At 37.8% G+C, this 13,231-nt stretch overlaps 2 protein-coding genes across 3 annotated transcripts in view; both read left to right on the forward strand.

The window, feature by feature from the left end:
• Positions 1-2,084: 2,084 nt before the first annotated feature.
• Positions 2,085-3,998, forward strand: LOC103723325. Of its 2 annotated transcripts, none has more exons than XM_008814210.4 (2): positions 2,085-2,634; positions 2,743-3,998. In XM_008814210.4, exons 1-2 carry the CDS (start codon positions 2,121-2,123, stop codon positions 3,501-3,503), a joined length of 1,275 nt encoding a protein of 424 aa, XP_008812432.3. In that variant the 5' UTR covers positions 2,085-2,120; the 3' UTR covers positions 3,504-3,998. The 2 variants fall into 2 exon arrangements, with proteins under 2 accessions (XP_008812432.3, XP_017702189.2); XM_017846700.3 differs by having other exon boundaries at positions 2,755-3,998.
• Positions 3,999-4,550: 552 nt separating this feature from the next.
• LOC103723331 (abnormal spindle-like microcephaly-associated protein homolog) overlaps positions 4,551-13,231 on the forward strand; it is a 29,902-nt gene continuing 21,221 nt past the window's right edge. Inside the window, 16 exon segments of the mRNA XM_039126266.1 lie at positions 4,551-4,587; positions 7,941-7,976; positions 7,979-8,041; positions 8,044-8,164; positions 8,287-8,333; positions 8,336-8,382; positions 9,408-9,513; positions 9,516-9,665; positions 9,668-9,736; positions 9,739-9,805; positions 9,807-9,868; positions 9,960-10,040; positions 10,109-10,195; positions 10,198-10,253; positions 10,336-10,348; positions 10,351-10,577. Coding sequence (XP_038982194.1) covers positions 4,551-4,587; positions 7,941-7,976; positions 7,979-8,041; positions 8,044-8,164; positions 8,287-8,333; positions 8,336-8,382; positions 9,408-9,513; positions 9,516-9,665; positions 9,668-9,736; positions 9,739-9,805; positions 9,807-9,868; positions 9,960-10,040; positions 10,109-10,195; positions 10,198-10,253; positions 10,336-10,348; positions 10,351-10,577 — 1,269 coding nt within the window.

The raw sequence follows: 13,231 nt of genomic DNA on the forward strand, positions 1-13,231 counted from the left end.
TGATTCAAATGCTTTGGGGGAGAGGGCGAAACGCATCCATCTCGGGGGTGATTCGATCATGTGATTGGATAAATTCATATACAGGCAGAGAACAAACATCCGCTGCGATAATACATCAAATATTTTTTAAGGTTCGTTTGGTTCGCGGGAAGCATTTTTCCTCTTAGAAATATAATTTTTGAAAAATAAATTCCTAGAAAGAATATGCCTAGGAAAGTACTTTTGGCATGTTTGGTTGGTCATGGAAAAATTAAACAACTGTATGCCTTTTCAAACCACTCATACATACAAATAATGTAGCTTATTAGGTCGCCTCATTTGTCGTACAGTATTTCAACAACTAATTGTGAAAGAGTTACGATGGTACTCTACCTTCTCTTTATCATATTTTCTATTTTTTTTATACAACAGTGGCTCACATTCTATGGATGTGGATGCGGCCAAACATCTTTTTTTCTAATTTTTTTGAATATGCTTATGCTAAAATGATATGGTGTATCTGGCTTACCAAATATATATATATATTATAGTTACGGATTTATTAAAAAAATAATAAATCAAAAATGATGCTTCATACGTTACTATAACATAGTGAAAAATGGTGAGACTAACGGCTACAAAGTTTTCTTTTTGAATAAAAATATCATTCAACCCAGGACAGGAGATGGTTGAATCAATATCTATGCTTTTTATTTAGATTATTTTTTATTTTTACACACGAGCACTTTTATTTTATATGGAGAAAAAAATTATAATGCAAAACTTTCGAAGCAGCATTTGAGACTTGGATAATTGATGACATTCTAATGAAACACAAATCTCTTATTTTGGACATATCTAAAGTGCAATATATTGTTGTTAAAAAATAATGCTCATTTTGAAAAGAGTGGTTCATTGTTTTTTTTTTTTTGGAATCATATAAATGATGCACTAAAAGTAAATGTTAGGTGTTTAGAGGCAACCAAGTAAGAGCATGACTATGCTATGCACCATGAATCAAAGCTCATTTTTTTTCCATACGTCTATAGTGATGACCAAAGATTCTCTCGATGATTTCATCTTTTGGATTATTAAGCTCTTTATAAATTCAAGAAACTCCATAAATTGGAAAGGTAGCATGATTCTGATTCGGTCAGCATGGTTGCACACAGTCAATTTGATTTGATAAAATTAAATTTTAATCTACTTGTATATATATGTATGTGTATAAATGTACGTATATATTAATACCGATTTGTTATGGAAAAATGTAAATAGTAAAAAATAACAAAGTAATACATGACATCTTTACCCATGAAGATAACAGAATCACTCTTGCTAGTGCTTAATTATATGTAGCAAGAATGAGATAAATAAGCTGGCTAAGACATATACTATACAAAACAATTAGTTTATAACAAGAAGTCGCGAGGATAGATGGCTCTACACTTCTATGATTTTAAAATTGTGCCATAAATAAAGATATCTCTTGAATGGATCGTGCCAATACATACACTCCTATGATTTTATATTTTGCAAAAAAAAATTTATAAATTAGTTACAAAGACAAATTTATCAACTGCATATATAAAATTTATTGCCCGAGAGAAACTATGTATGTAAAAATTAAAATTTAAAATTCATAATTGATGGATAAGATTAATTCCCATATGCCAATTATTTTCTAATATTAGATCAATTAAATGCATCCATATGCGAGTTTTAATGCAATTTATCCATCATTCAGATGGGTTCCTCTAGGAGAATCATAGAGATATTCTTCTTTTTTTTTTTTATTTTGTTGGTACGTCGTCTGAGGCGCTGGCGTAAAAAAAAAAAAAAAAAAATATCCCCGCTGTCGCTAGAATGCAATTGTACCATTGAATACTCCCATCCAATATAAGCCGTAGGACCGCATCACACCGTTAACTCAGCGCAGATTGGAGATCTCCATCCGATGGACACGATATTACTAGGAAACCTCACTAGTCCAACGGTCCAGATTCCCTTGTCCCGTAGCGCGAGACCGCTTGCTCCCAAAGTTTAGGGTTTTCAACACTATAAATTTCGCCCTCCATTTGTCTAACTATAAATTTCGCCCTCCATTTGTCTAAATGAAGGCAATGGCGTGAAGGTCGCCAATGCCGGCCGGTTTCCCGACCGGAACCAGTTTCTCGGCGATCCGCCGCTCTCTCTGCTCCTTCCTCTATCCCTTTTCCATCCAAATTTCCAATCTCTCCCGAGGCCTAACCCTAACCCCAGAGATGGGGAGCCAGGGGCCCTCAAAGAGGCCCTTTTGCCTCGACTGCTCCAAACCTGCCCGCCTTTGCCTCTGTTCCCGTCTCCAAATCCCGCCTCTCGATAACTCGATCGCCGTCACCATCCTTCAGCACAGTTTGGAGAAGAATCATCCTCTCAATTCCACAAGAGTTGCCAAATTAGGGCTTAAAAACCTCGCCGTGATCCCTGTTACCGATGTAAATTTCCAAGCCCAGTTCTTGGTTCGCCCGCTGCAATTTAATCGAGAGATCAGGTCATCTCTGATCGATGGAAACTGCCAGGGGAAGCCGGATTCAGGAGATTCGAATTCTTTGACAACTCAGGTTGCTAGTAATGATGATTTGGGTCGGGGAGTTCTTGATTCTTACACCAAAGGTGAATGTGACAATCGTTGTAATTTTTCCCACCCAAAGAAACCTCAGAATCCTTCTGAGAAGCTCATTTCAGAATATTTTCCATCATCCCTAACAACCAATGCTTCAGTTTTGGAAACAGATATAAAGGATGATGTTGCTCGAGTTTCTGGATTACAGACCGATAAGCAAATTGTGCTGTCATCTATATCTGGATCCGAAGAAGATGCCCAGAACGAACCATTTCAATCAGAAAGAGTGGATTTTGATTGTATTAGAGATTGCAGAAAAGTCATGGAAGGCTCTGTCACAACAACCGAGGATAAATGTAGTGTAACTTGCTTCAGTAGTTTTCTCACAATGACTGTTGAGCGCTCTGCAAAGCCCAACATCAATTGGGTTTTAGAGACTCCCATTGGTAGAGCTGCAATTTCAAATGGTTTTATGGTTAGCAAGTTGCAGAGGAAGCAATTACAGGGAAGTGAGGTATTTCAAGACTTTATGGAATTTGACATTGTCATACCTCCTGGCTCAGCCCTCCTCTTTCCAAGCGAGAAATCAATCAGTTTGGAAGCAGTGGATTTTGAGGTGAAGCATTTGCTTGTTTTGGATGGCACATGGTCAAAGGCAAAGCGGTTATACCACGAGAATCCGTGGTTAAAGTTTTTGCCACACTTGAAGTTGGAGTCAGGGAAGGAGAGCTTGTACAGTGAAGTGAGGCATCAGCCAAAGGCCTGGTGCTTGTCTACCATTGAGAGCATTGTTTGTGCCTTGAAGACACTAGGGGGCGATAAAGATGGGTTAGACAACCTTTTGGACGTGTTCGCGTCTATGGTTGAGGATCAGAGGCGCTGCAAGGAAGAAAAGTTCAGAGCAATGTCTTTGTCATGAGTGCATTTGTTGCCTTTGGTTCTCTAATTTTTCTAAGTTCATAAAAATTGTGGAGGTAGGGATGGAATCGAAGATTGAATGATCTTTGAATGCTTTCAAGTCCGGAGATGCTGCCATTGATGGGATAAGAATATGCCATACCAATTGCGGGAGCCTAATTCTTTACTGTTTCACTGATACCACTGCAGGTGATTTTTTTAAAGCCTGAAATCGTCATCAATGATAGGATTCTAGATTGAAGGAAATAGATATTTAGTGTTTTATTTCCTTTTGAATGGTAGATGGATGTCTTTGATCTCTCGATTGTTGCCATTTTTTTTAATTCCAAGTTGAAGCCCATACAGATTTTTCAGATTTTTGGCTTTAGAAGCAAGATCATCTGTTACTTTGTTGAGATACAAAAACATGTGTCGAATATAACTTAGAGGAAACGACCATTTTCGGCAATAAATGTAATTCTTGCAATGAAATTCAATTTTGTTTTTGGTTGTCTAATTAAATTCATCCTGATGATCTAGTTCTGCCTTTAAAGTCCTCTTCATCCCTTCTTGAATGTTGTGTACCATTTACCTTGCCAATTTAGCAATGGTTTGTCGTTTTTTGCTCGTTGAGAGATTTATCTGAATGATGACAACAGTATGCAGTAACTTTGCATCAAATTACTATGCAATAACTTGCATCAAATTACTTGGTTGCGAAAAATTTGCTTAAGGATTCTGACAAGTCAGTTGAAGTTTTGGTCTATCTTATTAATCTAGCCAAACCTGTAATGGAAGTTATATGCTGCGTCTCTTGCTCTCGCTATTTGTCATGGCAAGCCTGATTGGCCTTTTTAAATATGTCGACCTTCCATTTGTGAAGGTGAATCACAATACACTCTTCTGTCCTTGCAAGATGCTGCTCTGATGATTATGTGAATTAAGCTAATAGTGATTGGATTGTGTGTAGAGGCTAGCAAACTTGAAATGTCTCTCATGGACTGAATGTGTTTTATCAAATTGTAAGTAGACAGGATTTATTTTTGGTTATTACCATGATGTGTAGAACATGAATGCTAGCTATGCAAATGGTACTGCTGCTAAGTGTATCTAGTTAACGAACAAATGAGATGGCTTAGCCTCATTGGAAGGTAGGAAGGCTAGTATTTTTTAATGAACTAGAAGGCATTTTTTTTGGAGCCAAGCTCATTCATCTTTATCTGCGAATGTGGGTATGGATCAGAATTAACAGTTCAGAAATTGCAGCATGGTTCAGAGATCTCACTGTGTCAGTTACTGTTTGGATGTGCTTTTGGAAGCACAGGATGTGAAGTTCTCTTTTGCATCTTCCATGAAATTAGTTCTCCTGCAAACCAGATGCAGTTGAATGGGACTAATTGGGTCTGCCTTGCTTTCATCACAGAGCCACACCTTCATTATACACTTTTTATGATTTTTATCTCCAACCCCTTTTCCACCCCAAAGCTACTGGTTTCCGGTGCTACCCTTCCTAACTTGGTGCTTGCTGTATCTTGTAATAACTAAACTTTCTAGACATTAGTCTACTTAGCAATGTTGTGATAACAAAACTTTGTAGAGACATATCAGATTAGCAATGACAGGAGCATGCTTGTTACTCAATCTTAAAGCTGAAATTTTTAGATGGTTAAAAATGGCATGATTATTTGCTGGTTATCATGTTCTGCTATCTTACATTTAGTGGTAATAGTTAATCTCTTTATGTATGGCTGGGACAATAAAGAAAATCGAATACGACATGAGGTCTTGCCCTCGGGCTCGGAACTATGCGATCGTCTTCCTCTCTTTTTCTTCCTTACTGTGGCTCTCCTATTCCTATATCATTCAGACTTGGATGACCTCTCTTTCTCAGACTAGCTTGAAGACCTAGGCTTGTTCTGATTCAATAACAGTTGATTAATCTCAAAAAGAAGAAAAGATTAATTATAAATGATTTCCCTTGTAACCTAGTTAATAACCTAGCACAAATTCGTTCCCTTAATTTAGTTAAGTTGAATTTTATTGGCAGAAATTCTTCAGAATTCCCAGCAGAATCTGTTTATAATTGTACATGCCTGCCCCTTGTCCTTATTAGGAAGGCATTATCCTTTTTAATTCTAAAGTCTCAGCTACCAGCTGCAATGTGTTTGCTCTCCAAAGTTGCCAAGGAGGGAAAAGCCACTGCAATGGACGGCATCTAGGATTCAATGAGTGACAGATGGGTTAGGATTCCATGAGTGATAGATGGGTGGCCATGCATGTGAGGCTATTTTTGGCATCACATTTATTAAGCTTAACGATTTTGTTAGCAAAAATACTTGCACGCGCCTTATGTCATGCATCCCTAACTTGTACCCTAAATATTTGAGCTGCATTTGACATCGCTCTCACTTTTCTTTTTAAAATAATTTCCGAACAAAAATTTTATTTCTATTTTTTTTAAATTTTGATAACATAAACGTTTTTGATAGTCACTATTTTTTTTAACAACGGAACTAAGAAAATATTGTTTGCAAATGGGCCTAGAGATGGATGCACAAGGAAGAGACACTTGAGGATGTGCTCGATCTTGGCAAAGTTGACGTCCATTGCATGGGGCAGCTGGAGAAGGTGCAAACCAAGGTTGGGGACGAGTAGGAGTTGGAGTGGAGAGGGTGGGATGGGAAGTCACCAGAGACATTGGTTGGAGTTGGAAAGGAAGTCCAATGGACAGAGAATTAAGGTGAGTTCAAACATTGAGGGCTTGTTTGGTTCGCAGAAAGCATTTTCCTTCCTAGGAACATGATTCCTGAGAAACAAATTCCTAGGAAGAGAATGCCTAGGAAAGTACTTTTGGCATGTTTGGTTGACTATGGAAAAGTGACAAATTTCCAAGGTGCTTATGTTTGGTTGGCCATCCACTTTCCTAGGAAAGTTATATATAATTCCTATTATGCCTTTAATAGAAATTAGGTTTTTAATGCCTCTTTAATGCTTCTTTAATGCTGAAGGGACTTTTTGGGAAAAAGTAAAAATGGAGTGATTCCCGCCTCATGGAAAAATAACTTTTCCATGTTTCTCATGGGAAAGACTTTCCCATGAAATGTGGGAATCACATTCCCATGGGAATACAACTTTCCCTTCTCTCTCTTTTGAAAACTCAAACCAAACAAGAGGCATATCATTACTTTCCCGTTGACCACACTTTTCCCCTTTCTTTTTCCGCGAACCAAACGAGCCCTGAGGGGAGTTTGGACACACGAGAGTTAGGATGCATGGAGGGAAGGAAGTCTGAAAAAATTACTTAAAAAAATAGAGATAAAATATTTTTTTAAGAAATAATGGAAGTTACTTTCAAAAGGATAGAAAGAGAGCAATAATTTTTTTTCATTGGAGTTTGTGTTTCTATTTAAAAAAAAAGAAATAGGAAAAAATATACTAAACGGGCTTTTATCTTATAAATATTGAAAGGGTATTCCAATGCTTCTACTATTGCGGGATTTGGGAACGGTTAGATGCACGCAGTTTTATTTTTGTGTATAAAGAGAATGTTTACATGTTTTAAATCAGTAAAAGTTAAATCTTAATGAAGCAATTTTGCCGTTGCATTAATAACCCACCTCGTTATATATTGCCATTTATTATTACCCACTGCTTGCAATTGATACATGCACGAATGGATTCACCATCACAGACAGTGCTCCTCTTCTGTCAACTATGTGGAATTCTTATTTTCTTACTTTGTCCTTATGAATCAAATACTCTTGTAACAGTCCTTGAATGTCCTTCATTTTTTTTTTCTTTTTTAATTTTTTTTTGAGGAAAAAAGGTCCTTGGGTCTTAGATAAGAAAAAGATTCAATAGTAGAACCCAAACCAATGACATTTCCATTTCAATGCATCACACTTATGAAGGCGTTGCTTTTAATTTGTCTAAGCCCATCTCCACCTAAATGGCTGGATTTGTTGCAACTAGTACCTTTAAATCCCTTTTCAAGCGAATTATATATGCTGTGATCAAATGATGCTCCTTAATCGGGTCATACCAAACAACCAACCCGACGCTTGCGGCCCTTGGCATTATATAAAGGCTCAGACAAACCGACAAATTACTTAACGTGCCCTCCGTTTCAAAGTTCATCCATGGTATTTCCCGCCCATGGCGTCCTGAAAGTCCAAGAAACACATTCCTTTCCTCAAGTCTCCCACCGTTCCACCCGCAAAGAACGAGATCATGGAGCGACGCCAGCGGGCGGAGCGGGACGACGGCCTCGCCTCCGTCCGCGTCGGCCCCAACCTTCCCCTTCTTCCGTGACGTCTCCAACTACAATACCCCGTCTTGCTTGCCAAACCTAACCCTGATCCATTCTCCTCTTGCGTCTTCTTCACGGCTCCTCCTCCTTCGGCCCCTCCTCCCATCCACGTTCCGCGCCGCGCTCCGCCGTTCTCCCCCACTCGACAAGGCCGCCGCCGCTTTAAAGCTCTGGAACTCGAGCAGTCAAGTCCTCCCAGAAGGCCCAGATCCGCCGCGAGAAAGCCCTGATATCCTTCTCGAAATCCGTCTCGCCTGGTTGAACTTTCTCTTCAAGAACCCTAAATCTTCGGATGCAATCATGGTGCTGGTTGATGATCGGCAGGACAGTCTGGCGCCAATGGAAAGCGTGAGAGTTGGACGGTGGTGGTGGGAGTGAGTGGTGAGGTGGAGGAGCGAGCGGGCAGCGGGATTGGCTTGTGGAAGGGTCCATTTGCTGATGATGGGACAGAGAAGGCATTCTCATGAGGCTCTCGTCACTGAAGGCATCGTTGCAGGATCTGCAGCTTCGAGGATATGAAAGAGAGGATGGAAGCGTATATAAGCCAGAAGGTCGCACTGAGGTTTTCACGATGATGAGCCAAGTTTGCAAGGTAAGTCTTTTCCATCACGGTTATGAACTTTGGCGAGACAGTTGTTTTTAGGATTTGGCGTTAGTAATATGAATACTCTAAGGTCGCAGTTTTGCATAAGATTTTAGTAGAATATAAGGCTTGTTGTGGCTCTTTCGATTAATTCTTTAAGATCTTGAATCACATGCGAGATAATGATCTTTTAAATGGGTTTTCTTTGTGGGGAATGCTTAATAACATCGCTCTCTCTGATTCAGAGCCAGTTATTTCTTCATCCAAGAAGTAAATATTTGAATAAAATGTCTTCTGATGAAGATCTTTAGAGTTTTATAGGGACGTGCTTCCAGGGAGGGAGGAGTCTGGTTCTGATCATATCTGTATATGCGCATATTGTTACTGTATGATCTAATACGTTGGAAAATCTTTGCCAGTAAAGAATGCAGTTTGAATAATATATAGCTTAATAGATTGAACAGCAATAAAAGATACTATTTTCAGGTGACATTGCATCCATTGAAATTTGTTGATCATTCTGAAGGCTTCCTGTACACTGCAACCTGCAAGAATTCATGTCTAGCAACACAATGTGCACATCTGATTCCTAACCATTATAAGTTGAGAATGTAGCCGCTGCTTTCAATTTATAATCGAATATTAATTTCTGTTATTTTCTTTGCTACTTATTAGTCTCTAAAAAAAGAATTACAACTCCTGGAGTAGAAGTGTTAACTCAGATACATATTTAATGTATTGATTTTTAATAATTTTAGAAGCAGCCCGGAGAGAAAATGTTCACTCAGATACATATTTAAATGTATCAATTTTTAAGAATTTTATAAGTACAACATGTCTTTTGGCTCTCAAGCCTTGAAGCTTCTAGCTTATATCCTTTTGTCCATACAACTTTTTCCAAATTCTCAAACTTGGTAGTCCAACTGCTCACAATTTGATCAAGTAATAAAGCAAAAGGTTTAGCTGAAGATGCATTTCTTTTAGTTCACGAAATTTATCCCTGGATCCAGTTTTGGCTAATATTTACCTCTCAGAATATAGATGAAAGGAGATTGAAGATGAAGGCACATTGTCCAGTCGTAACTGATTTAGGTGTGAGAAAAGCGATTAGAGTACTTATGTGTTATCATCCGATGTGGCTTGCATTGGTTTGCATATTGTTTTTGGTGGTGATTCCTTGTTGCTTGAATGATGAAGGGAAATCAGATCAGGAGGATCTTTCTTAAAGATGATCATAGAGAAGCAATTCTTTGCACACATGGGCATTGCAAAATCATATGCTTATAATAAGCTGGTGAGGGCCTTTATAGGCCAGGTTACTTTGAAGCTCTGGGAAATATCATTTTGAAGAGGCTTTTATTGCTTTAATTTCCCTTGACAAAGCTAAATGCGAAAGCTTGCTTCCTTTAAAATATGGAATTGATGGTGTTGATGTGGTTCTCTTTATTATTTTGCCCTCATTCTCATATAAAATCGAGCCATCAAGTTATCCATGGTAAGTCTTAAACAATAACACGTTTGTCTATCTGCAATTAATATTTCATTTTATGCCTTGACTGCTTCCTTTTCTTCCTTATATATTTCAGAGTTCTTGTCAGAGGTAATGCATGGAGAAGGTAATCTTCTTGCACACCTTGTTATTCTGGGATATAAAGTAAACTATCAAGGTACTGTTATACATATGCTATTTCCTATGAGTCATATATCCTTGAGCTGTGGATTTTTCTTTTATGAGCAGGACTGAAATTCATAATCAATCATTTCTGCAGTTCGCTTTCTGAATATCACTTCAATGTGAGAAATCTATTCAAAGATCTGCAAGATGAATACTGCTTTGCAGATCCATTCAGCTCTTGCAATGTGATGCATCAGTACTATCGGTGCGCTACCTAATAAATATCCTATACTTGTAATTTAAATTTTCTTTAGCTTTTATCACTATGGTGGTCTTTACATGGGCAGAAAGTGATGGCTCCTCGGATACTCGTAAAAAGAATTTGCACAATTGCAGTGTTGCCATGCAGTATCTTAAGCAGGGTGGGGTTCCATTATCTGATGGAGATGGAGTTCAGATAGTAGCAGAAGATATTGTCAATGGGGACAAAGAGCTAACTCTTTCCATCCTTTGGAATATGTTTGTTCACTTGCAGGTTTTTTTGTATTTTATTTTTGTCATACTAGTTACATATACTATCATTCCATTTAGATAGGATATTTTCTGTCAGACTGGTGCAATCTCTTCTATTACAAAATATGTCAAAATCCTTTCATAGTCTGCTTCTACATTGACATTATTTGTTGCCAAGATTACTGTCGGAGTAGAATAGTAGGGCTGAAGGACACTGTCCTTGTTGGCATTGATGTAGGTAATAGAGCCTTTGTCTGTATAGCTTTGAGATATAGAGCTTCCAGTAGTAGAGTTTTAATAAAGGTTGTTGTTGTTTGATAACTATATTTTTGAAGTGCTCTGAACTTTAACATCTGTTTGGTAACCAAATTGAGAGAGTGCTTTTAGTATCAAGAAATAACAATAAGGATATTGGATAGTTTTTCAATTATCTAGCTATTTATATTATCAAAAACTATTATCACAAAATATTTTTAATTTATAAATTATTTATTTTATTTTTAATCTGGATAATATAATAAATAATAATTTTATATTATTATATGAATATAATAATATTATTTTTATATTATGAGCTAGACTTGGCTATACTCGAATGGTTCTCCACTTAAATCTGGTTAAGTCTAAATCGGACAATGAGAGTCCTACATTGGGGATCCAAGCCGTTGGATGTGATTCATGCTGGACATAGTAGATCATATCCAATGGTTTGGATCATCAATGTAAGACCTCCATCGTCTGATCTAGGTTGACTAAATTTGAGTGGAGATCTACTCGGGTATAGCTAAGTCTATTTTATAATATTGCTATATTATTTAATGATATAATAATATTATAAATAATATGATAATATAATATTATTATATATTTAAGGTTGGAGGAATCGGTACCGGCTCGGCGGACGACTCAGTCAAGTTGTGTCGGGCCTGTACCGAGAGGGACGATACTGTGAGAGAGAGAAAAGAGAGAGAGAAGGGGAGGGAGGGAGGCTGGAGGAGATGGAGGCCGGTCGAGTCTGCGGAAAGTGAAGCCGAGGCTGCTTTCCCTATTTCGTTCGAAACAGAAGAAGTGGCCGTGGCATCCGCCGCCCCCTCACGGCCTCCTCCGGTGTCCTACCTCTCCTCTCTGCTTCCTTTTCCGCTCGTTCTCTTTTCCTTCTTCTTCTCCAGCTTCGGCAACGGGTCTCGTTTCCGTTGCTGGAACCATACCGGTGAGCCACCGGTACGGCTTGGATTGGCCGGAACCGTCCGGTTCAGACAGTTCTGCTTACCTTGATTATATTGCATATTATTATTATAGAATAGTGTTACTAAATTATATAATATTATAATAATATTTTTAAAATTATTTTATATTTCAGTCTAAAAATATAATAGATAATACAATTATTTTTTAGGGGGAATTACAGGTAATAAAGAATATCATAAGGTTAAATGCTTCTTAATGATATGAATGTATTGGTGTGTGTGATGATGGTAAGGGCAGTTGTCCTTTTCTCTGTCTTTTGGTAGATACTTTCTCATTATAGTCTTACTCAAAACTGTTTTCATTTTCGTAATATACTTTAGATTCTGAAAAGAAAATTTTCTGCTTGGGACTTGAGCCCATGATTTGATAGGCAAATCCATAGCTCATTAATGAAGCAAAATGGATTAGCAAATGGAGAACAAATGAAGACATCTTTTGAAAATCGAGTTATATACCAAGATGAAAATTATATAATGCTTAAAACAGCACTCCATGGATTCTTACCATGATGAACACTGGCACCTATTTTTGTTCTTACCTTTCTTTACTATCATCTCCCCTTCAGCTGGTTGCAGAATTACTCATCTGGTCCATTAGCATGTTGGCTTTGTAGACCATATTATTTGTCTCTTGGAAGATGATTCTCTAGTTTTTCATATTGAAAAATTAATATATTATGAAAGTTTGACTGCATACGTTTGCAGGTTCCCCTTGTTTAATTAGAGAGAACCTTTATTGGTTGAGGAAATAATTAAGATAAGGCCTTTGATATGGTACGTTCATGTTTCCTAAGTGGAAAATTATGTTGAATGCAGGTTGAGTTTCATCTTCTATTTCTCTATGTACTTTAATTTGCATGTATATCCATCGAACAACAATCAATCTTTTTCTTTTCACTGGTTATAATTACAGAAAAAACATATATACATCTAATCATTTTTTATCTGCTATAGCAACTATTAATATTAGCTCCATATGCGGGCAAAAAAATGCTTTTGATCCAGCTAATGGTAATGAGTGTGCTTGAAGCCCTTGGAGTTCTTCCTCTTTTCCTTCCCTGATCTAATTCACCCTCTGATCTCTCTTTCCATAGAGGAGAAGAGATACCCCTTGTTTTTTGGCCATGTTTGGGATCATCATTTTTTCCTGTTATTTGCCTTCCAAAGCAAACAAACATGAAACTGAGACAAAAGCCTGTTTGCTATCACTATTCTTTTCTGTTTTTGAGCACTAATGTCATGATCTGGGTGAAAAGGCCGAAAAGCTGAAAAAAACCTTCCTTTCACTTTTCAATAAAACATGGAACTCTCAACTCTGTAATACTACACCACCCATCCAACCCCCACCCCTCCTCCACCTTCTCTTCCTCCTCTCCTGCTATGCATAAACCCTAACACCTTTCTCCACACCATCTAGATTCCTGTCCTCATTGTTGCAGGCTTCCACCACGGCCCCACTCCCCTCCTCTCTGCACCCCTAACC

This window comes from Phoenix dactylifera, chromosome 4 (genome assembly GCF_009389715.1).
Source record: "Phoenix dactylifera cultivar Barhee BC4 chromosome 4, palm_55x_up_171113_PBpolish2nd_filt_p, whole genome shotgun sequence".
Lineage (NCBI taxonomy): Eukaryota > Viridiplantae > Streptophyta > Magnoliopsida > Arecales > Arecaceae > Phoenix > Phoenix dactylifera.

Bases quoted from the DNA above. Each gene is read 5' to 3' on its own strand.
- LOC103723325 (XM_008814210.4), top strand. From the start codon at position 2,121: ATGCCGGCCGGTTTCCCGACCGGAACCAGTTTCTCGGCGATCCGCCGC. The intron at 2,635-2,742 runs GTGAATGTGACA...CCAATGCTTCAG, and splicing joins TCTTGATTCTTACACCAAAG to TTTTGGAAACAGATATAAAG.